This window comes from Natator depressus, chromosome 7 (genome assembly GCF_965152275.1).
Source record: "Natator depressus isolate rNatDep1 chromosome 7, rNatDep2.hap1, whole genome shotgun sequence".
Classification (NCBI taxonomy): Eukaryota; Metazoa; Chordata; order Testudines; family Cheloniidae; genus Natator; species Natator depressus.
Window position 1 is genome coordinate 2,957,804 of NC_134240.1, and position 25,331 is coordinate 2,983,134.

At 42.5% G+C, this 25,331-nt stretch overlaps 1 protein-coding gene across 7 annotated transcripts in view; it reads right to left on the reverse strand.

Moving 5' to 3' along the window:
* The window catches only part of FHIT (fragile histidine triad diadenosine triphosphatase), a 1,060,586-nt gene that overhangs the window by 222,903 nt on the left and 812,352 nt on the right, over nt 1-25,331 (reverse strand). For all 7 annotated transcript variants that reach the window (XM_074957364.1, XM_074957361.1, XM_074957360.1 and 4 more), the window contains 2 exons: nt 4,033-4,178; nt 3,061-3,090 (listed from right to left, as the gene is read on the reverse strand). In XM_074957364.1, coding sequence (XP_074813465.1) covers nt 3,061-3,090; nt 4,033-4,178 — 176 coding nt within the window. The remainder of the gene's footprint in view (nt 1-3,060; nt 3,091-4,032; nt 4,179-25,331) is intronic.

Here is a 25,331-nt window from a genome sequence, read left to right on the forward strand (position 1 = left end):
CACGAAAAAGACAGCCAAGCTTCTCCAAAATTACAGTACATCCTCTTGGAGCACAAGAAAGAATTTACATAACTCGGCTCATTAGTTTATGAGTTGTAAGCATTTTAAAACAGCCCCCTGATAAAAAGATTCTTGCTGTTTCTTACCTTCTTTTGCAGACCTCAGTAGCAAACAAATTGCTAATTTTTCAGACTGACTCACTCATGCACTGAAGCAAACTCTACAACATAGGCTACTGTTTAATTTGATTGAACTGCGACTTGCAGTCTTCTCAAGTGTTCATTGCGGGTGACAATGTTGTTAAAAGTAGGTAGGCTATAGGCCCCGATCTGGCAAACACTTGTGCAGATACTTAATTTTAGGTCTGTGAGTAGTTTGAGTGTTTGCAGGTTTGGAGCCTTAGTGTGATGGTGGGGATGAGCATCATGATGATAGTGGGCTGGTACTGCACCGGGTGGAAACGTTATTGTAGGACTTCTGGTGGCTGTGCTTTTTTTAGCGTTAGTGCTGTTGTGAGGAATTATTCTGGAGCTCCAGCCCACTAGATCTTTTGCAAGCCTCTTAGGGTATGCCTTCCCTGCAGAGTTAGCCCTAGCTGTTACCCGGGTGTTCTCCTAACACAAAAAACACCTGCCCAAGTTTGGTGGTGTTTTCAACCCAGGTTAGCTGGCTTGCCCGGGGTTACAGGGTGATGCCCAAGTGCTGCTTTCACATGGGCTGACAACTTCTCTCCCCCACACACTTTGCAGTGGGGATGCAGGGCAAACCAAGTGAGTGCAGCTAGTCCTCCAGTGCTTTCCCACAATTCCCCCCATGTGCCCAGAAAGGCAGACAAGTTCTCCCATAATTCCCGAGGAAAGAATCCGAGGACGGTGTAGCTTATTGCTGCACTAAGAGCCAGCGGATTGGCCCCAGATGGCAGCACTAGGGGGACACACCTGGTAAAGTAGGGCTTTGTTTGCAGCATGGCTGCTCACACTGGGGAAGGGTAATCTGGCTGCTCAGACCCAAGTTGACTCTGCAGCACAGACATAGCCTTACTGACCTGAGTGGCAGATGTCTGTTGAGGGAGGATAATGCTAAATATATGCTCTTGTCCACTGTCCCTAATTAACAATGGAATGCAGTCCCTTCCACAGAATGAATTTGACATCCTGGAGGTGAGTTAATAACATTTTCTGTATGGGAATATATAACTGTGCATCTCTTATATATAAATAACCAACACACTACATATTTGATGTAAGATGTGTAAATTATTCATGTATCGAGTAAGTGACTTCAGACTTCATGATCCCCAGCCACCTGGGAGGAACACAGCTATTAAATTACCCATCCCCACTTCACTATTTTCCTTAAACAAGATTCAGATCACAGTAATCTGAGGTCAGTTCTGAAGGTTCCTAAGTCTCTGAACACAATCATTGTTTGCATTTTCAGGTGAGAGATATCATCAAAACGATGGCAATAAACTATAGCTTTGTCCAATGATGCAGAAAAGTGCAAAAATGCAACCTGCTAACTTCCTATTTCTGAAAACACACACTCTTTGAGTCCAGGGGCTGAGCAGGGGGTCATTACCCTCTCATTACACTTGTTAGACGGGTGGGACAGGGGCATTCCATGTGCCCACATATTTTCACAATTCATTGGCTGGACACATGCACAGTACGCTTTGTAAAACAGAAAACGAGGAATATTTACCTGCCTTTTCTCTTGCATCTTTTAAAGCCTAAATATATACTAGTCACTGTCCTCAATCACATTTTTCACTTCTAATTTTGATCATTAGCACTAATGTTTTTTTCACTTTTTAAAATAGCAGCTTCTTGGGAGCCTCTCATGGGAAAGATAATATGATCTTGGTAACAGAAAGAAATATTGTGTCTTGCTTCCAAAATCATGTTGGGTTTTAATGTCAAAGCCTTCATTTTTTTTTTTTTTTTAAAGAAAACTAGGTTGAAAATAATCATTTTCACCCATCAACATCCCGTTCCCAGTGCAATCCAGCAGCCTAGCACTGGAGCGATAGAATCTGTTTTGTTGCAGCACTGCAGTAAATTGTGTTTCAGTGCTATGCATCCCGTAAGCTTCCCAGCAGTCTGGAGATTTTCTTCTTCCACTCCCCTGCTCTCGGTTAGATATTCACAGCAAGCAATAAAAGCAATATCAATGGTAAGGTCAACAAGCCAGATTGGAATTAAGTGAATTGTTTCTGTTTGCCATCATTTGGTTGTCGGAGTTATCTTAATCAACCTAAACAGCTTCTTCAAGACATATAATCTGATTTTACAGAGTGCTAAACCATAACCATATTTTGATTTTCCTTTGATTCCAACTATAAAAAATAGCCCTTATTTAATGCGCAGGCAGATAATCTAACTACATCTGTGTTTGCATTTGCATGATGGGGGAGTGAAACATGGCCAGAGAACCATCTTGGATTTTATCTATTTTATTACTTGAATGGAGAATATAATAGATTTTTTTTTTGCACTAGCATGGCTTAAAAACTATTTTTAAGCTTCATTGGCTCCTTTAGATTTGAACTTTGCTAACAAGAATGTGATGAGAACGTGGAGAGAGAAAGCATGGATAAAAAGAAGTATGCTTTTCTAATGTAGTTCAGTTTAACTGTTCCTTTCATCAGCCTCAATTCATTCAGTAATAAATAGGAAAAGCAAAGAAATTATGAAGGAAAAGGCAATATTTTCACTGTCTAAACAACAACAAAAATTGCTTTCCCCCTGTAGCTTTCTATGCATGTGAAATAAACAAGGTACAGCCAATCATGATCTGAGAGCCTCTCTCTGTAAGGAGGACAGAGATGGTATTTTCCAAGCTGAAAACTTTTGCCTAGTAAAGAAGAGAAATGTAAACACAGTTCCATGCAAACTCAATCCAAGTATTGACAAACATAACAGACCCAGAATTTCTCTAACCTCAAGGATAACAAAACAATACAGCAATGTTCTGCAGATGACTAGTTTTGATCTTTTATTAGTTCTCATAATTGTCTCTTGTTAATTTGTATCCTGCATAATAAGCATAAGCACTCACCTTCACAGTTTGCCCAGCTTCAGGACCATCCTGTAAGCAAAAAATAGAAGAATCAGAAAACTGGCACTAACAAGGATCTCCTGGGTATTCAGAAATATTATCCATTAATAATTTAAATCCAATTTCATTGTGTGTTAATTTATAGTATTCTCCTGGGTCCTATTCAGCGCAAAGCATGTGGGACCAGATGCTTTTACATTTCAGGTCATGATTAAGGGAGAAATAATACGTGAAAAGGAAATAAATACTGGCACAATTGTCATTTTTCATGATCTCAGATCCAAGATTTTAATTGCTAGCAATAACATTTCTGTTATTCATGGACGTAAAATACAGAACTGTAAGTGCTTCTTTAAATCACAGCCTGTTTATTTAAATTCTTGTTATGTCAAAAAAGGGGTTAACCTCCAGACTTGGTTTAAACAAAAGGATTTGTTATTTTGTATAAGACCACTGGATCAATCTAGTTCAGTATGCCACCTCAAAGAATACTTCAGGTAATAAACCTATATAACGAACCTAGCCAACGCCTTGTCTGTGGGGAGAAATTCTGGCCTGCGGGCAATGAGTTTACTCCTTGAATCATGGGCTGTGAATACCCTCATTGAGAGCGGTGCCCTGCAAACACTTTCTACTAGGATTAGTACTTACTAGAAACCAATGGATCTTCTCACAGTAGTAAGCACTACACCTGGTGGTGTTCGCAGGGAAAGGCACCATTTTAGCTGCCATTAATTATCCAGACTCTTCTTTGAATCCAGACACGGTATTTGATTGTTAACCTCCTTCAGCTGTGAATGCCACAGGTTACGCTATGCTGAGTAAAGCAAAACTTTACTTCCTTATATTTGTTAAGTATTTACTGCTCCTATGGTTTGACTGTCCTCTTGTCAGCGGGTTATGGGACAGGGTAAAAAGCTCGATAAAATACGAACAGGAAACAAAGCCTTTGGAGCCAATCAGTTTACAAACCTGAATCGAAATGGTGAGTGAAGTGCCACAGAAATGTTTCTCCACCACATTTCCAACCATTTGTGTCGTTTGAAATAAATCAACCACTTCTTCAGGTCGCAGATCACGGAAACGCTCCACCAGCCGGAGTGGGCAAACAAGGACATCTGAAGTGGAAGTCGTTAAGGCAGAAGTGCAAGTCCAGGTATTCCAGAACAACAGTTTGTTCATTTCCCCCCTGCCATAACAATAGGTCATCATCTTGAAGGGAATTTCCCCTTTACTTTTAAACTCACCTTGGATTTGAGGATCACCACTAAAACAATGGAAAGGAAAGGGTTTTATGGTGAAAACACAGCAATAGTATTGTGGCTTCTTCAGAAACCTTCCCCATTTCCTCACACATATGACATCTGGGCCAACATTTTCACACCTAGGTGTCTAAGGTTAGGCCCCGAAATAGATATTGCAATGTCTTCAGGAAAGTGTCCTGACACTCAGAGCCTATCGCGATTGTAGGCACCGTTTACAAGAGGGGCCTCTGAACTGAATGGGGTGTGTTCCAGTTGGGAAGACCCTGACTACAACTCCCATGATGCCTTGGGGAAGAGAGAGAGAGAGAGAGAGAGAGAGACAAGGGACTTCCTCTTCGAGGGAATGCAAGGAGAGCATGCTGTGGGCTCTGTTTTTGGAGAGGAGCTAAGATTGCTTGCTGGAACTCCGTACTTATAAGGAGATGCTGCTCAACTCCTTGTAGGAAGCAAGAAGCTGCTGCTGAGAACCTACTGGGACTTTGACCAAGCAGGGAGCCTCAGAGGCTGTTGGGGGCTTCACCGGACAGAGGGACAGAGACTGTTGCTGTGCCCAGAACTCACTGAGCTGGGCCTGCAGTGATTACGATGACCCGTGAGCTACTGGCTCTCGGTAGAGACCTCACATGCCATCCTTTGGTGAACCATCATGCAGATATCCAGGGATTTCCCTACACCCCCCTGAATTTCCCCTACCCCCCCCCCCCCCACACACACACAGTTTTGTGAACTAGTTACATGCAGTGTTGCCAATTTAGTGATTATTTGGAAATCTGAACTGGAATTGAAACGTTAACACACACTTTAAACGCATATAAAGTGTATGATAAAATCTGAAAAAAGTATAACAGATTTGAAAAGTATGAACATAGACTAGCTTTCTTATACAGCTGTTGTTTTTTATGACAATGTCAGTGCATTCATTTTGGTGATGTTGGCCAACCTAATAATTTCAAATTATGATACCTAAGCAAAGTCTAAATGACAGCTAATGATGAGCTGGGGGCTGGGGAGAAAGGCTTCAGGACCAGATTGTATTTACAATAATAATCTACCTAGGTATCCAGCAAACAGAGCTGTGTTGCCCAAGTGATAGATTTTGGCTGGGGTTGGGTTACAAATCACTGGAATGCAGGGGCAGTGGGGAGGGGGCATAATGAAATGTTGTTGTTCTTATTGTAGGAGTAAAGGGCAGTAGAACTGTACTTAGCCTGTGCTGATTGAGGGCATCAAGAGAGAGGGTGGGGACAGGTGTTTTGCTTGATGGTCTGCCTGAGACACATACTATTTGACCTGCCCCTCCCCACTGTTTAAAGACAGAGCTGATTAGGCTCCATAGATAAGGGGTGGGCAAACTAGCCCTTCAAACATTTTAATCCAGCCCTCGAGCTCCTGCTGGGGAGTGGGGTTGGGGGCTTGCTCCGTACAGCTCCCGGAAGAAGCGGTATGTCCCCCGTCCACCTCCTACGTGTAGGGACAGCCAGGGGGCTCTGCACACTGTCCCCCGCCACAAGTGCTGCCCCCAGAGCTCCCATTGACCAGAAAACAGGGCTAATCGGAGGTGCAGGGGTGGTGCCTGCAGATGGGGCAGTGTGCAGAGCCCCCTGGCTACGCCTCTGCATAAGAGCCAGAGGGGGGACATGCCACTGCTTCCAGGAGCTGCTTGAGGTAAGTGCCACCCAGAGCCTGCACCCCTGACCCCCTCCAGCACCCCAACCTCCTGCCCCAGCCCTGATTCCCCCTCCCGCCCTCCGAACCCCTCGGTCCCACCCTCCTGCACCCCAGAGCCCTTACCTCTCACCTGCACCACAACCCCCTACCCCAGCCCAGACTCCCCCTCCCGCACCCTGAACTCCTAATTTCTGGTCCCACCCCAGAGCCCGTACCTCCAGCCAGAGTCCTCACTCCCTCCTGCATCCCAACCCCCAATTTTGTAAGCATTCGTGGCCCACCATACAATTTCCATACCCATATGTGGCCCTCGGGCCAAAAAGTTTGCCCACCCCTGCCATAGATAGTCTTTTGGTTTGTTAGGTGACCATTACAGCTGAAATCACTGATAACCAGGTCTAAGTGCTTAGACCTGCTGTGGGACAGTGTTTCTGTGGAAGAGACAGCCCAGCCTGCACTAGCAGCGAGGTTCCCCCACTGAGAGCTCAGCTGAAATCACTGAGAGCTGGCGGAACCTCAAGAGACCAACTCGCAGAGGTCACAGTGGCAGGTGGCAGCAGAAGGTGACGGCGCAGGGCAATTGGCAACAGAGCGATGGAGTGAACGGTAGCACAATGAACAACAGTGGCCAGAGTGAACAGTGAGCAGCTGGAGGAACGAGTAAGGTGCCTTTTTGCCCCCCCACCTGGGAGGTGAACTCATGCGAAAGCACCTCTGAGTCTCCACTGACCAAGGACAACACCGGTGACTGTTAATGGGGCTGTTAAGAATACTGGAGACACAACACAGTTCATGAGAACAAACATGGCTGTGGCATCATACTTTCTATTTAAGCAAGAGATGCCACACACTACAAACTGGAGGCCAGTGTTAAGTGCATTGTCACTTGTTCATCCTGAAGTTGAACACTGGTTCCGAACACGACCAGCAAATGCTCACTATCTTTCTGCAAGAAACTCAACTGACTGGCTGGAAGCATGTGGTGCAACAGTGAAAGATTCAACAGTCGAAAAGTGAAGAACTCTCTCACTACATTCAAAAAATTTGCATACATGGCTGATGAATGCACCAGTGCAAATGGGCATCAAGTATTAAGTCATTGTGTACGTTATCTTGAGGGCAGTGGTAGGCCAGTAGATTCATTTCTAGATGTTCAAGTAATAGAAGACACATCAGCTAAATCTGTGACAACCCACATCTTAGACGAGTTAAATGCTTGTCAATTGGACCCCAAACAGATGGCAGCTTGTGCATTTGATGGAGCTGCAAACTTCTCTGGAAGACATGGTGGAGCACAAACTTTGCTCAGAGAAAAGTTTAACCCTCATCTCTCCTATACACACTGCAGAAGCCATTTACTCCAACTAGCACTAGTACGAGCTGCAGACTCTTCAAAAGACATTTTAAAAAGCTATAAATTTAATGTGCTCATTATATTCTTTTTTCAGCAAGAGTCCAAAAAGACTGAATATCTTGGAAAATATAGAAGATACAGTGGGACTGAAGTTCAAATTAGTCCAACCTGGGAAAACCCTCTGGCTTTCTCAAGAGTGATCCTTGGCTGTTGTCTTAAAATTACTCCAGCCATTATTACTGGCTTTGGAATCTACGAAGATGGGATGGATCTAAGTAGTGAGGCTCGTGGATTACTTATCCTACTAGGTTTCAGAGTAACAGCCGTGTTAGTCTGTATTCGTAAAAAGAAAAAAGAAAAAAGAAAAGGAGTACTTGTGGCACCTTAGAGACTAACCAGTTTATTTGAGCATGAGCTTTCGTGAGCTACAGCTCACTTCATCGGATGCATAGCACATCGTGGAAACTGCAGAAGACATTATATACACACAGAGACTCTGTGTGTATATAATGTCTTCTGCAGTTTCCACGATATGCTATGCATCCGATGAAGTGAGCTGTAGCTCACGAAAGCTCATGCTCAAATAAACTGGTTAGTCTCTAAGGTGCCACAAGTACTCCTTTTCTTTTTTCTTTTTTCTTTTTATCCTACTAGGGATTCACCAAGGGAAAGTCATGCCTGACTAATCTAATTGCCTTCTATGATGAGATAACTGGTTCCGTGGATGAAGGGAAAGCAGTGGATGTGTTATTCCTCGACTTTAGCAAATCTTTTGACACGGTCTCCCACAGTATTCTTGCCAGCAAGTTAAAGAAGTACGGGCTGGATGGATGCACTACAAGGTGGGTAGAAAGTTGGTTAGATTGTCGGGCCCAACGGGTAGTGATCAATGGCTCCATGTCTAGTTGGCAGCCGGTATCTAGCGGAGTGCCCCAAGGGTCGGTCCTGGGGCCAGTTTTGTTCAATATCTTCATTAATGATCTTCAGGATGGTGTGGATTGCACCCTCAGCAAGTTTGCAGATGACACTAAACTGGGAGGAGTGGTAGATACGCTGGAGGGTAGGGATAGGATACAGAGGAACCTAGACAAATTGGAGGATTGGGCCAAAAAAAATCGGATGAGGTTCAACAAGTCCAAGTGCAGAGTCCTGCACTTAGGATGGAAGAATCCAATGCACCGCTACAGACTAGGGACTGAATGGCTAGGCAGCAGTTCTGCAGAGAAGGACCTAGGGGTGACAGTGGACGAGAAGCTGGATATGAGTCAACAGTGTGCCCTTGTTGCCAAGAAGGCCAATGGCATTTTGGGGTGTATAAGTAGGGGCATTGCCAGCAGATCGAGGGACGTGATCGTTCCCCTCTACTCGACATTGGTGAGGCCTCATCTGGAGTACTGTGTCCAGTTTTGGGCCCCACACTACAAGAAGGATGTGGAGAAATTGGAGAGAGTCCAGCGAAGGGCAACAAAAATGATTAGGGGACTGGAACACATGACTTATGAGGAGAGGCTGAGGGAACTGGGATTGTTTAGTCTACGGAAGAGAAGAATGAGGGGGGGATTTGATAGCTGCTTTTAACTACCTGAAAGGTGGATCCAAAGAGGATGGATCTAGACTATTCTCAGTGATAGCAGATGACAGGACAAGGAGTAATGGTCTCAAGTTGCACTCGGGGAGATTTAGGTTGGATATTAGGAAAAAAAATTTCACTAGGAGGGTGGTGAAACACTGGAATGCGTTACCTAGGGAGGTGGTAGAATCCCCTTCCTTACAAGTTTTTAAGGTCAGGCTTGACAAAACCCTGGCTGGGATGATTTAGTTGGGATTGGTCCTGCTCTGGGCAGGGGGTTGGACTAGATGACCTCCAGAGGTCCCTTCCAACTCTGATATTCTATGATTCTATGAAAATTATAACAAGAAACCAAGAAGGATATAGATGTAGTGCTTCATAGAAGGCTTGAGTAGCCAACTTTAATTTGTGTGATGATTTTAAAACATGAGTTAAATCTAATAAAATAGTCATGAAACATTTTTCAGGTTTTACTATGGTGCCATACAGCCCACCTTCACCCTCTCGGTCTCACCCCTCATTGGCCCTGACCACCACCCCGCCGTAAATTCAGACCCCCCCCCCATTTCAATTCCTGGGGAAAACACTGAAACATCTGACCCAGGGGATCCCTGTATGTCACTATGCATACCCTATGCCTTCTGCTAGTCGGCACCAACTGGTCCCTGGGTCACAGTTGGCATGTAGTGCTTCTGAAAATCAGGCTGCATTTCTTAGGTGCCTAAAAATGGATGGAGGGTAAGTGATTAGGGCATCCAACCTGAGACAGCTTAAAGGGGTCTGATTTTCACAGGGTGAGTCCTCAAGCAAAATGGCCTTTCAAACAGGGCACCTAAAACTGCTTTGAGACTCTTGGGTGTAAAGCCCCTAACTTTAGGCATTCAAGTTTAAAAATCTGGAACTATATCAATAAAACCATGGTCATTACTTCAGCAACATTTCCGTTGCAAAGCACTAGAAATGCTCATCTATTATTAACATTATGTATTTGTGTAAGTACAGTTAGTTAATTAGAGCTGTTTCCTTTTAAGCCTGAGGTCCAGAATGCTGGAAACACATTTTTACTTATTCTACCTCCACTCAGAGCACTTCATTAGTCAGTGGGATGTACCATCAACTAAACAATGAAAGGGTATTGAGACAATGCACAAAGGTCTTGCTTAGAACACAACTGCCCCATCTATCCTACCACTACATACAATCTAAACAGTACTATAATTCCTAATTTGGGATCCTGCAAACACTTACTGTATGGCATAGGCGATTCTTAGTGCGATTACAATCGGCTTAAGGCTTGACGCTCAACTAGTTCCACATCGGTGTCACGCTGTGGATATCAGTGGAGTTGCTCCTGATTTACACTAGTATGATTGCAGAATGAGCCCCTTAAATAGCAACTTTAACTCCATGTAAATATTGATGAACATACGGTATGGTAAGTAAGCAAATTATTTGTTCAGCAATAAAACAAGAGCGCTAAGAATGGTTTTGAGAAAATTAAGCTACATGACATTGTAATACAGTAGTACTGTTTACTGTAATTTTAGTCCTGCAAATGTAATAGATTTTGGGAAAGGAATATACAGACATCAAGATAGTAGTTATTCCCCCTTTCTGTCTGACATATGCATAGCCTGCAGCAATGCTGCTCCTATTCTTCTCCAGCGGCATGAGGGAGCCATAGAATCATAGATTCATAGAATATCAGGGTTGGAAGGGATCTCAGGAGGTCATTTAGTCCAACCCCCTGCTCAAAGCAGGACCAATCCCCAATTAAATCATCCCAGCCAGGGCTTTGTCAAGCCTGACCTTAAAAACTTCTAAGGAAGGAGAGTCCACCACCTCCCTAGGCAACGCATTCCAGTGTTTCACCACCCTCCTAGTGAAAAAGTTTTTCCTAATATCCAACCTAAATCTCCCCCACTGCAACTTGAGACCATTACTCCTTGTTCTGTCATCTGCTACCACTGAGAACAGTCTAGAGCCATCCTCTTTGGAACCCCCTTTCAGGTAATTGAAAGCAGCTATCAAATCCCCCCTCATTCTTCTCTTCCGTAGACTAAACATCCCCAGTTCCCTCAGCCTCTCCTCATAACTCATGTGTTCCAGTCCCCTAATCATTTTTGTTGCCCTCCGCTGGACTCTTTCCAATTTTTCCACATCCTTCTTGTAGTGTGGGGCCCAAAACTGGACACAGTACTCCAGATGAGGCCTCACCAATGTCGAATAGAGGGGAATGATCACGTCCCTCGATCTGCTGGCAATGCCCCTACTTATACATCCCAAAATGCCATTGGCCTTCTTGGCAACAAGGGCATACTGTTGACTCATATCCAGCTTCTCGTCCACTGTCACCCCTAGGTCCTTTTCTGCAGAACTGCTGCCTAGCCTTTCAGTCCCTAGTCTGTAGCGGTGCATTGGATTCTTCCATCCTAAGTGCAGGACTCTGCACTTGGCCTTGTTGAACCTCATCCGATTTTTTTTGGCCCAATCCTCCAATTTGTCTAGGTTCCTCTGTATCCTATCCCTACCCTCCAGCGTATCTACCACTCCTCCCAGTTTAGTGTTGTCTGCAAACTTGCTGAGGGTGCAATCCACACCATCTTCCAGATCATTTATGAAGATATTGAACAAAACCGGCTCGAGGACCGACCCTTGGGGCACTCCACTTGATACCGGCTGCCAACTAGACATGGAGCCATTGATCACTACCTGTTGAGCCCGACAATCTAGCCAGCTTTCTATCCACTTTATAGTCCATTCATCCAGCCCATACTTCTTTAACTTGCTGGCAAGAATACTGTGGGAGACAGTGTCAAAAGCTTTGCTAAAGTCGAGGAACAACACGTCTACTGCTTTCCCTTCATCCACAGAACCAGTTATCTCGTAATAGAAGGCAATTCGATTAGTCAGGCATGACTTGCCCTTGGTGAATCCATGCTGACTGTTCCTGATCACTTTCCTCTCCTCTAGGTGCTTCAGAATTGATTCCTTGAGGACCTGCTCCACGATTTTTCCAGGGACTGAGGTGAGGCTGACTGGCCTGTAGTTCCCAGGAACCTCCTTCTTCCCTTTTTAAAAGATGGGCACTATATTAGCCTTTTTCCAGTCATCCGGGACTTCCCCCGATCGCCATGAGCCTGTAGTCTAGGTCCAACAAACCAGCAAAGTCCCAGGAACACAGTCCTTACAACTAACCCTTCTGGCCCTTGTGCTGCTCTACAGCTGGGTCCTCCAGTCTGGCTCCCACTCCTCCTATTTATAAAGTCTGCTCCCTTCTCTTGAGTTCCCATTAGTTCCACTCTTAGAAAGCGACACTGGGTGTCCCCCACCAGGCTGCTTGCCCACAATGGAAATCGCCTAATAAGTAGCTTCAAATGGCTAATGAGCACACCTGGTGCCCACCGCACCCAATTTCTGGATGATTCTGGCCCATCTAGCACAGTCCCTTCACCCAGCCGTGGGAAGTCTGTAGACATACAGAGTCTCCAAACAAAAACAAGAAATGTGTATCCTCCCCATTGTTTCTTCCCTTATTTAACCCCCTGATCAGTGGGTTACACAGATAATCACTGTATAAACGTACTGTATACTACTCCAGCTGTAACCTGCAGATATGCTGAAGTTAAGAGGTTCACGCAAAGGTTATGTCAGGCTGAGTTTCAAAAACCCCAGGCGATATTAGCGACTTCTCATTTCAGATAAGTGCAAAGGATTGTTTACTTACATAAACAAGGACACAATTCATTCGCAAAACTTATCAAAGGAAAATACATTTGCAATTCTGCTTTGAGAAAATGGAAGTTTCCTGGCGGTTCTGTTTTGATCACTTTTCAGAATCAGAATGGTGACAGACACAATATTGGAGCAGTTCTCTGCCTAATTGGGACTAGCTTTTTCAAAAGAGCTCCACGCCTAGAAGCTCCTATTGTTCTCAAAGGAACAAGAGAAATCTCGTGCCAACTGTGGGCGCTAAGCACTTTTGAAAACCTGTTATGTAACAGAATAGCAGAGACATTCACTAATTCTTTTACTATAATTCCTCATATTAAAATATTTTGAAACAGAAGAAATATGTAGTGATGTGTGTTTAGCTAGCTGGAATTAGAAAACAGAGAACATTAGAAAAATGGTCTGGTTTTGAGGGCTTTTGGTTCTAAGATGCTCTATCACTACCTTGAGCTAATGCAGCTATAGGGCGTAACAAAGCTCCAATAATTTATCTGCTAGTCGTCCAAGCGTTCTGTACAAAACACCTTCCTAAAGGATGCTATTGGTTGAACTTAGAGCCCAAGGGGAAAGTTGGAAACTTGCTATGCAGACCTGATTTCCATAGCAGGAATAAAGGAATAGAAAAACTAATTAATTTTACTCATAAAAAGGAAATTCATGTCAACAGTAAAACAGGAAAAAGGACATTTGTTTAAACTGAGTTCATTTTTCAAAAGGAAAGAAGGAAAGCCTTTGCCTTTAGGACATCTGATACTTAAATAGATCATTATCCTTCTTCTGCAGCACTGCTTTGTTATCATGGGTCAATGAACCATTCATAAATGAAAAATTTCCCTTCACTTACCTCTAGCAAAACTGCTGCTTATATTAAGCTACTTGCCATTTTCTCCTGTTAGAGTTTTTTCCACTTTCTCCCTCACACACCTCCTTACTTCCCAGATCAGTTGTTTGGTCCCCAGCTAGCTAGCTTGTCTCACACATAAATTGCTGCACTAACCATAGTTTCTACAACAATGGAGTAACATGTATTACTTGCCATGCGGCTGCATTGTGCAAAACAAAGGCCCAAACTGGCTCGGGCCAGTTTGTGTTTTTATAACACGAAGCACAAGTAGAGACGGACGCAGTGGATAGTGCACTGGACTGTGACAGAGGAGACCTGCATTCTAGTCTTCGCTCTGCCACTGACTAGCTCTTGGTTTTAGGCAAGACATTTCATCTTTCTGTTCTTCCCTTTCCCCTCCCACATTTTACCAGTCTCGTCTACTTAGACTGTATTCTCAAAAAGAAAAGGAGGACTTGTGGCACCTTAGAGACTAACCAATTTATTTGAGCATAAGCTTTCAGGAGCTACAGCTCACTTCATCGGATGCATTCAGTGGAAAATACAGTGGGGAGATTTATATACACAGAGAACATGAAACAATGGGTGTCACCATACACACTGTAAGGAGAGTGATCACTTAAGGTGAGCTATTACCAGCAGGAGAGCGGGGGGGTGGGGGGGAAAACCTTTTGTAGTGATAATCAAGGTGGGCCATTTCCAGCAGTTGACAAGAACGTGGAAGGAACAGTGGGGGGTGGGAGGGGGAAAGAAACATGGGGAAATAGTTTTACTTTGTGTAATGACCCATCCACTCCCAGTCTCTATTCAAGCCTAAGTTAATTATATCCAGTTTGCAAATTAATTCCAATTCAGCAGTCTCTCATTGGAGTCTGTTTCTGAAGTTTTTCTGTTGAAGAATTGTCACTTTTAGGTCTCTAATCGAGTGACCAGAGAGATTGAAGTGTTCTCCGACTGCGCAACATTGATGACATCTTCATCATCTGGACCCATGGCAAAGAAGCCCTTGAGGAATTCCACCATGATTTCAACAATTTCCATCCTACCATCAACCTCAGCCTGGACCAGTCCACACAAGAGGCTCGTTCACCTGCACATCCACCAATGTGATATATGCCATCATGTGCCAGCAATGCCCCTATGCCATGTACCTTGGCCAAACTGGACAGTCTCTACGTAAAAGAATAAATGGACACAAATCAGACATCAAGAACTATAACATTCAAAAACCAGTCGGAGAACACTTCAATCTCTCTGGTCACTCGATTACAGACCTAAAAGTGACAATTCTTCAACAAAAAACTTCAAAAACAGACTCCAATGAGAGACTGCTGAATTAGAATTAATTTGCAAACTGGATACAATTAACTTAGGCTTGAATAGAGACTGGGAGTGGATGGGTCATTACACAAAGTAAAACTATTTCCCCATGTTTATTCCCCCCCTCTCCCCCGTTCCTCAGACGTTCTTGTCAACTGCTGGAAATGGCCCACCCTGATTATCACTACAAAAGGTCCTCCCCCCGCCGCCACTGGTATTAGCTGGTATTAGCTCATCTTAAGTGATCACTCTCTCGTTACAGTGTGTATGGTAACACCCATTGTTTCATGTTCTCTGTGTATATAAATTTCCCCTCTGTATTTTCGACCGCATGCATCCAATGAAGTGAGCTGTAGCTCACGAAAGCTTATGCTCAAATAAATTGGTTAGTCTCTAAGGTGCCACAGGTTCTCCTTTTCTTTTTGCCAATACAGACTAACACGGCTGCTACTCTTAGACTGTATTAGCTCTTTGCAGCAGGGACTGTCTCGTATTAGAGCTGTTTGGCATTTTTTGTTGAACTGTCTTTTCACTGAAAAAAATGATAATTTGCCAGCACCAAATCAGTTCACAAAACAGGTTCAGTTTCCATGAACCTCCCGACTTGATGCTTTTTTGGAAAAAGGTTTTGAAATAGCCGGGTAGGGCTTGGACAGCTTTTAAATGAAAAGCTTTGGATTTTTTGAGTCAAAACAACTTTTTATTTTTACATTTTAGTAAATATAGGGTAAAAAAGTCAAGGTCACGATCAAAACATTTTGAAATGATTGAAACAAAATACTGATTGATCGAAATTTTTCTTGGTTTGTGGGTTCACAACATTTTTTGCGATTTTGACTCTTTGGCCTGCTTAGTGACAGAACAAATTCTGAAAACTCTCAATTTTTCACAGGATGGGAAAATGGTTTTCTATCCAGCCCTATTATGTGTTTGTTCAATGAGGCCCAGAACTCAGCTGGGACATGCAGGTGCTGCTACAGCAGAAATTAATATAATAATATAAACTATAACATTCTATTAAGGGACTTTTCCCCTTCCACCCACCCTCTTAAGTTATTGAGACTTCTTTACAAGCTAAAATACATTTTAACCCCATTTTTGCCTGTGTAAATGATAAATAATTCAAAGGCACACTCACAGACTGGAGCATCTCCACTGAAACTTTCCATCATTCCAAAACTAATTCTGTGATAACTACAAAGAATAATGATGGAAATTGTGAATCAGAGCTAAATGAACATGAGAATGTAATTAGGACAAGGTATCAAGCGGAGTGCCCCAGGGGTCTGTCCTGAGGTCGGTTTTATTCAACATCTTAATTAATGATCTGGATGATGGGATGGATTGCACTCTCAGCAAGTTCGCGGATGACACTAAGCTCAGGGGGAGAGGTAGATATGCTGGAGGGGAGGGATAGGGTCCAGAGTGACCTTGACAAATTGGAGGATTGGGCTAAAAGAAATCTGATGAGGTTCTACAAGGACGAGTGCAGAGTCCTGCACTTAGAACAGAAGAATCCCATGCACCACTACAGGCTGGGGACCGACTGGCTAAGCGATAGTTCTGCAGAAAAGGACCTGGGGATTACAGTGAATGAGAAGCTGGATATGAGTCAGCAGTGTGCCCTTATTGCCAAGAAGGCTAATGCCATATTGGTCTGCATTAGTAGGAACATTGCCAGCAGATCAAAGGAAGTGATTATTCCCCTCTATTTGGCACTGGTGAGGCCACACCTGGGGTATTGCATCCAGTTTTGGGCCCCCCACTACAGAAAGGATGTGGACAAATTGGAAAGAGTCTGGCTGAGGGCAACGAAAATTATTAGGGGGCTGGGGCACATGACTTATGAGGAGAGGCTGAGGGAACTGGGCTTATTTAGTCTGCAAAAGAGAAGAGTGAGGGGGGATTTGATAGCAGCCTTCAACTACCTGAAGGGGGGGTTCCAAAGAGGATGGAGCTCAGCTGTTCTCAGTGGTGGCAGATGACAGAACGAGGAGTAATGGTCTCAAGTTGCAGTGGGGGAGGTCTCGGTTGGATATTAGGAAACACTGTTTCACTAGGAGGGTGGTGAAGCACTGGAATGGGTTCCCTAGGGAGGTGGTGGCATCTCCATCCTTAGAGGTGTTTAAGGCCCAACTTGACAAAGCCCTGGCTGGGATGATTTAGTTGGGGTTGGTCCTGCTTTGAGCAGGGGGTTGGACTAGATGACCTCCTGAGGTCCCTTCCAACCCTAATCTTCTATGATTGAAGTCTGTATATATAAAAAGGCAAATGCCAAAATGAATCCATTATGAGATGTCGCAATTAAAAAACCCCACAACTTTACATAAGAGTAGGACAGTTTAAAACAATCTTTTGGTCAAATTCTTATCTGGGCAAATCTATTTACCTCGAATTTCCCCTCGAGTTTAAAATTAGATAAAGTATTCCTCACTTCCTGTCATAATCCATTGCATAGAATTGCTATCTGCTGTTGAAAAGCTGATGTGCTTCACCCCAGAGTTGTTCAATGATGGGTGAAGTGACTATTTCCTAAATAGTGAGGGACTGTAAAGAGCATTGGGATCCTTTTGGATCAAATAAGCCTAAATCATCGTTCAGAATGTCTAAGCACATTCTTCCGGCATATTTTTAAATCCTGCAAAGTTGTTCATGCATCCCTCCTCAAAAGAATGTGGATTTATTTTAAATTTACTAGATAAGGCAACTTCACATAAAAGGAGAAAAGTGCATTGCACCTCTCAGAAATGTAACAAGACACCATTTACATTTTTGTAGTGATCGTTCTACTGTAGAACACATTTGAACTTTCATATTTCCATTTTCTAAGCACCGGAATCAATAATTTCATGATTTCTTTATTCATTGTAAATTGCCACTGAATAAGGAATTTTGTATTTTTAAGCTTTGATGTGTGCAGCTACATATTTCCTTCAAATTCTTCTAAGTCAGTCCATGCCATTAAAGAAGAATACATGCAATTTAATAAACTAACTTCTTTGTTCTAAGGAGTAAGACAGCTTGTTAAACTTTATTATAACTTACAACTGTATGGTCCTCTATATAAATCCAGTAGAGGTCTCTCAAAAGCCATTTCTTCTCTTTAACACATGTGCATCTATATTGTGTGGACTTGTATTGATTTATTAAATAAAATAGTAATCGCTAAACTTTCCAGAAACTATAAACACACACCCTTTTATTACTCTACTGATCTCCAGTTCTATGCCATAGGAGTAGAGCAGTGGTGAAACAGACCCAGTATTTACAAACTAATGTCATTGAGAAGTGTTTCAAAGTGAACATTTGCCGGAAGACTTCCCATACTCACATAACTTTGTTTTTAAAGGCTTCTGAATGCCACTTATTGATCAATCAATTCCAAACCATCAAAGCCATGCATACAGTGGTTAAAGCCCTGGACTGGAACTCAGGAGATCTGGGTGCAGTTCCCAGCTCTCCCAGTCAGACTCCCCGTGTTATTTTTCTCTTTTAAGATGCGGAACGTTGGCATTTAACAGTTACATCATTTTTATTTAAAACCCTATGTAAGACAGCAACGACAGCCTGTTGTGTGAGCCAGCTACTGTCTGCTCTGCCCAGGACGGGACAGAACCCCATCTTCTAACATCAAGGGTAACCTTTGGTCTCTGCAACTGTACTCTCACACATAGACAAGGATAGCTATCCCACAACCCCCGTTCGGATCCTGGACAAGTCACTTAACTCATCAGTGCCTCATAGCCAGTCTGTGGAATAGGGTTAGCAATCCTTCCTTTCTCCCACCGATGGTCTATTTAACTTTTAAGCCGTTTGTGGCAAGTGCTGTCTCTCAGCACGTGTATTGACCAGACCTGGCACAACGGGACACTAATATTACTTGGGGAATGTAGGCACTGCTGTAATGCCAAATATAACAAGTGATACATGTGAATTTGAGTTTATTTTGCCACGTGTGAGCGTAAATCCCCAACATGTGCATGGATATTTGGAAACACGCATGCAGAGTACAGTGATCACTATTAAAAACAGATAATTTGCCTAAATATACAACATGGTTATTTCCTGTTTTGTTCTGTAGGGGGAAAATCTAATCTCAGCTACCACAGAGCTGTAACTGTTGATCGATAATTCAGACATTTACATGTTGACACTACAGGTGGAAGTTTTCACTCTACAAATGTGCATTAAATTTTGGGCTGAAAATCAGAGCCAGTCAGTTTTATTTCACTTTATTTGACATTGGAATTTGAAGCCCAAATTATTAGAATTGCACATCTGGGGCTTACTGCAAACTCTAGTGAAGTCAATGGGGCATGGGTTTTGGATCAGACCCTTGGTTTGCTGATGTACTCAGTGCAAATTCGTACACAAATGACCAGGTCGACATCTAAACTGTCCATTAAGCATGCAAAAGTGTAGGCATTTCTGAGTGTGCTGCTCTAAAAATCTGTGCTGATATATAATTGTAATGAGAAAATGTTTGATTTTATCAGAGAAATATTCTAAGGGGAGAAAATCCCACGATCTGAAAAACTTTACTCTTGGAATGGGCTTTATTCTGTTTAAACCTATTTATTTGTGGTACACGGCACACTCTGCATGTTGGCGTTTGTTTTGGTTTTTCAATCTGAGCTTCAACCAAAGCTTTATACAGACAAAAATGAAATATTTTCTAGGTAGTGACATCCAGACAGTAAGACACATGTACCTCTAATGAGGGAGCAATGCACTAACAATTTAGTTCAACAAATTACTTGATGTTTAAGAAGAACAAGAGATCCCACATCTTTTTGGTCTTTTACAAACGAAACTGAAACATTACTTCCCTTTTTACAATACCTGTAGCTATTTTAAATCACCTTTGATTGATACCATCTCTATTAATATTGCCTTAATAGTTTGCTTCCAAAAGCTTCATTTTGATGGAGTAGAAAAACCAGGTACCTACACAGACCGAATACTCTGATATTTCTTCATGTATTTCATGAGGCTTTGTTAACATCTTACAAGAGAGTGTTTGTTAATCTGCACTCCTGTCTCTGATTATCCCTTATGGATGAATGTATATCACTCATTTACAAAATGACTCTCAGCAAGAAATCTCTTGTCTTTAAGATTAAGGCCTGGTTCATTTTATGTCTTACAGCTCCTTATTGTTGTATGAATAGCAGGATTAATACTTCATTCTGCACATGCAGATTGCACAACCGGTTATGATACTAGCTGCGGGTATTGCATTGCAACAATATCTTTCTAATGGGAGGAAATATACAAGAGATATGCAGGGATGAGCCCCAGTGGGTGTGAGACTTTCAACTTCCTACTGGTCGGTTTGACCCTACCTGGGGAGAGAATGAAGTCTATTAGCATGGCTGGCTGGAGGCAGAACTTCTAGTTTCATGGTGATGTAGTGAATCAGTTTATTTTATGAGTCAGTATTAAAATAAAAGAATCTTTCCAACTACATATATGACGTCTGATGAGAATGAACACATAGCAGGAATAAGAAACTATTCTTTTCTTCAAATGCTATCCTGCATGATCTTGGATCATGTTGTTTAGAGCACATGGAATCTAGTGAGCTTTCAAGCTTTAGAGGCATCCAGCATCTTATCCTTGGGATTCAGCTGGAGCATTGTGGCTGAGGGCAGACCATTTGTCATGACTTGTAAACACGACTTCTCCTACAACCTTTATCCTAATAAAAAAGAATCCCAGATCTCAAAGAAAGGGGGAGAATGCAGAACTAACAAAACAATACTTTCAGAAAACAACTGCTTGTCATTTATGCTTTCTCCACCCCTATATAGGTCCCGACTCTTGCTGGCCCTCTGCACTGGGGTGGATTTCATTCAATAAGGACAGAAGCAGATTTGCAGAGCCTTCTGGAAAAAAGAGTGATGATCTAGGCAGGAATATATAGTGCTAGAGGAATATTCTTTGGGGGTGGAGGGATGGCTTGTATGCCTGGATTTTCAATGCATGGAAGAAAAACTGAAGTTAGGTTATTTAGAAAACAATTTTTAAAGCTTATTAATTTGGGGGAAAATATATCTGAGAACTGTAAAAATGACATCATGGCGTGCCAACAGAAATGACTCGTAATAGAAACTGAAAAATTGCTTCAGATTATTCAGCCACACACCATGTATGTTTCTGTTCCTAATCTACTCTGCCACTTCTTGGTGTTCATCAAAAAATCATTAAGATAAATCAAATTATCTGAACATTGTCCATCTTGATAAGGCAGCTTTGTACATGTTTACATGCATACAGAAGGCCAGATTTAAGCAGTAAAAGTGAGAATTGGCAGTTGCAGTGGAACAAAAGGAAATCAATATAAATCTGACAGATCTGTGTGCACTGCGATGATAAGAGCAAAGCTTTAAACCTATATGGCTGCTTTTTACAGCTGTTGTTCAATCTATTATTTACTATAACCAATCTTCTAACCCCATTGAAGCTGCTTAAAATAATTCTTAATGCCTCTGAAAAATGCAACACCTCCAAAACATGGACAAGAACAGGGGGTTTTTTGTTTTGTTTTTTTTTGCAGAAAACTCCATGTATTTGATTTAAATACAGAAGTTGTACAATCTGAATCACAGTAAGTGGCATCAAAGTAATCTGTTATTCACAACGTAGTGATTCCAGTGACTGGAAATGGAAATATAAGGCAGGAAAAGCTAGATGCTCTACCATCTTCTCCTCATTTCCAATCATGCCTTCCTTCCTCTAATACACTAGCTAAATTACTTCAGGGTATGTGGACCATGTCAATAAGAGCCTGACTCGCCCACCCTTGCTCATAGTGAACAGTACTTCACTTCAGGAACAGCCCCATTAGGCTAGATCATCACTTCAGGTGCAACCTTGAGCAGTGGTGGGAACGTAAGATGCACTAACCCAGGGTGCACTGGGCCTCAGAGACACATCTCTGTCCCACAAGTCTTCTCCTGCTCCAGGGGGTAGTAATTTACTGCAAGCTTATCCCAGCAGTGCTAAAAATATGATTTTGACAACTATATTGTGCCTTGTACCCTTGAGGGACCCAAAGCTATATCTCTGTATACACACAAATACTCTCTATGCGTAGCTATGCATGCATACATATGCTACCACTGAAATGCAGCCATCTCTGGAGTAGAAAGTAGAAACCAACCAGTACTTAGGATACAAGAGTGGGAGGGGATATCTTGGATAGAACATAGGGGTATGAAGAGGACCATGGGATCTAACATGTCCATGCAGAGCAGCCAGCAGATCTGTCTTAATGTCTCATCCAAATGATCTGCACCACAGGAAACTGCACTGAATTCAGTTCATTAGCCATGCCCTGGTGGTATTTGCACACGACATCAAGAGACTCATTTCAAACCTGGGGTTTAGGCTCACTATTCAGCCCCTCCAGCTGGAAATTCCAATCACTTGTGAACAAAGGTTTCAGAATATAGTTTTCATCACATTTGGGGGGATCGCTGTACAAAGAAAACTGGTTTAATCCACTCTATTTTTGTATTGTCTCCCAAGTTTCAGAAAGTATAACAATTAATGATCAAATATTAGGGCTGTGATAAATCTATTTTCTTTAGATTTACTGAATACCAGATTTCAGGCATTAAACTTAATTGGATGCCAGTTTTAGCTTGATAGTAATGAATCATGTCATTTGTGGGAAAGACAGCTCCATAAGCCAGTATATAGACAACCAGTGTTGTCTACCTTCTATGTGGCATTTGATCTCTCTCCACAGCTCTGACCCTATGATTGAAGAACCTCTAGGTAAAACTTAACTAAGCCTGGGGCAACTTGCCTAAACTCTGCAGAAGTAGGTGGCTTTGAAAATATAGGTTTTAATTGCTTTGTTTTCGTTTTTTTAAAGGGTCTTCTTCATTAGTCAATTTAATTCCTCCCTCCTGCTTTGTCTTCTCAGGAGTTCAGGTTTCAGGGGGAGACTGCTGGATCTGTGATTGAGGCTGGTTCACCTAGCTCTCTCTAGTGAAGGGAACTAGTGGGAGCTCTACCAAGAGGAGGACATTAAGGGCTCTGATGGGCAGTTTGTGAACCATCGTAATAGGTAGCTATCCTGCAATACTGAACAGTTAGTAACTATGAGGACAGCAAGCATCTAACCAGCTGTATTTTCCTTTGGTGTCAGACCAGTGGAGCAGCAGCCTGAGGAATATCATACAAGCTCAATTATCAGAGTATCACAAGGGAGGCACAGTAAGTTTGGATAATCATGGTTCCAGGTGATGACAGTAATTCTGAAGGTAATTGGTAGATAATGAGGGACATAATCCTGTTTAGATAACAGGAAGTTTCAGAAAACGGAGGTGGGATAAATGAGGTTCTACTGTAGTGAGCGCATTTGTTTACAGGTTAAATTAGGGAAGGATTTTCAAAAGTGTTTAATGGAGTAAGGCACCCAACTCCCATTAATTTTGCAGTGGCAGCTGAGCACCGTAGGTGTCTGAAAATCCCCCTGCTAAAACCTTAGGGAATGATCTAACTGCTATTAAAGATTGTTAGGTAAAAGGAGCACATGGTGAACCTGCTATCCGCAAGATATCCACTGATGTTATTCCATTGACCCCAAGGAACTCTTGCAATTGCAAATTCCAATGACACAGACATTGGCCCAGTATGGTGACTGTATGGGCTATTATACTATACTAATTAACACAGCTTGAAAACAGGGACACCTAGCTGAAACAAATGATCCACAAGAAAAGAAGCAAAGAAGTCCACTGTCGTTTTTCCAGATGCTGTTTCTTCTCTCCCTCTTATGAAAATCTTTTGGAAACAAGATTAACACCTTTTATTTTAGCATTAAAATGGCATAGGAGATCGAATGTAGTTGTCCGTGGTGCTAAAAGACTAAAGAACGAGCCCCAAGAAGCAGCAGAGATGGAAGGCAGCCCTTAACAGGTGCAGAAATGGAAAGGAAGTGAAATGTAATTTGGGACTGATAGAGATACTTGAGGATCATGAGGAAAGGACCAATAGACTATTCTGCAGCGCATGTACCTAGGGATTAAGGTTACTTAGACAATCTAGTGAATCAGCTTTCACTCCACTGCAGAACAGGGGGATGGGAAGTGCTGAAGAATCCACGTGGTTTATAAGTGGAGTTCACGAAACATGCTACCATGCCAATAAGATAAATTATTTAAAGCCATTCTACTGTGAATATCTTATTTTGACAATATCTTTCATACCCAATTTAATATAAAACCTTGATATTTAAGACAATATTCAGGAAGTAACTCCACATATGTCTAGGGCTCCCAGAGATACATTTTCATGCTGAGGTAACCAAGACATAACTAAACATAAGTCCCGTTTAAGAATCAGGGAAGTGCATGATTAGTGAGGAGCATGTTTCTAATGCCTTGCAGACTACATCGAATCACATTCCTTGTATTAATATAAAATAAAACCCAAATACACATCCTAAAATAATATTGACTATTTGTCCAAGTCTTTGAAAACTGTGGAGAAGGGGGAAATCGGAATTCAGGTCTCACCTGTTCTTTCACATAGATCATAAGCCATTTGGGGTAAGGGCAATGGGGTGCTGATTCCTGTTTGAGCTTGTTAGGCATGACCCTATTGTTACTGTTAATTCTCAGCTCTCCTCATTGTGCCAAGGCATTTCAGCATGCATAGTACAGAAATCCATACACTCTAAGACTCCTGCAATACTCTGGCATAAGAGGATGAAACAAAGACAAGCTGCAGTTAACTCTGTGTAACTTTATTTGTATGTGTGTCATCTGAAAACATGATTTTACCATGATTTTCTGTTTTATTATTTCCTTTCTGTGGCTTTGGAATAAAGACAGTATCAAGACTTTCTCAGACATGGTCACTGAAATGATAAGGCTCTTCCACTGAAATCAACAGAGACCTAATCTCTAAATCAAGTTAGACGACCAGAGCTGAGGAGGAACCAGTACTCTTTGTCATGTCATTGCATAGGTCTATCTGCCATTTCCTGCGGGTTACTGAAAGAACAGGCTGTGCAGGTCTCTTTACATAATGTGGGAGTTTCTAATGCACAGATTACTGGTTTAATGGGGTTTTATCATGTCATCATGTGCCAGGGGATCCCTTAAGCCCTGCTTAATGTATGTATTACGATGGCTCTTTTCTATTCTCGCAGTCTGTCATTTTAATGGGGATTTGCATATTAAGAGCCAGGTTGTGTCCAGCCCCTGCATGGTGGTGCAAATGGAAGGGGAGGGAAAGAGGCTTCTTCTTCCCTCTTTCCCTTGTGTACCACCATGCAGAGGCCAAGCACAAGTAAAAAGCCTTCGCTCCAAAGGAATTCAATCCCACCCTGTGCAGAGCAACAGCATCACTGTGCCCCTCTTAAACCTAATTTGATGCCCCCAGGGTATTATTTCAAAATGTAAGGGGGAGTTAAAGGGTGGATTGGTTGGCTCCCTGCACAGGGAGTAATTTCGTCCAGGAAGCCTTGTGTCACTACTAACCTCTACGAAGGGGGCA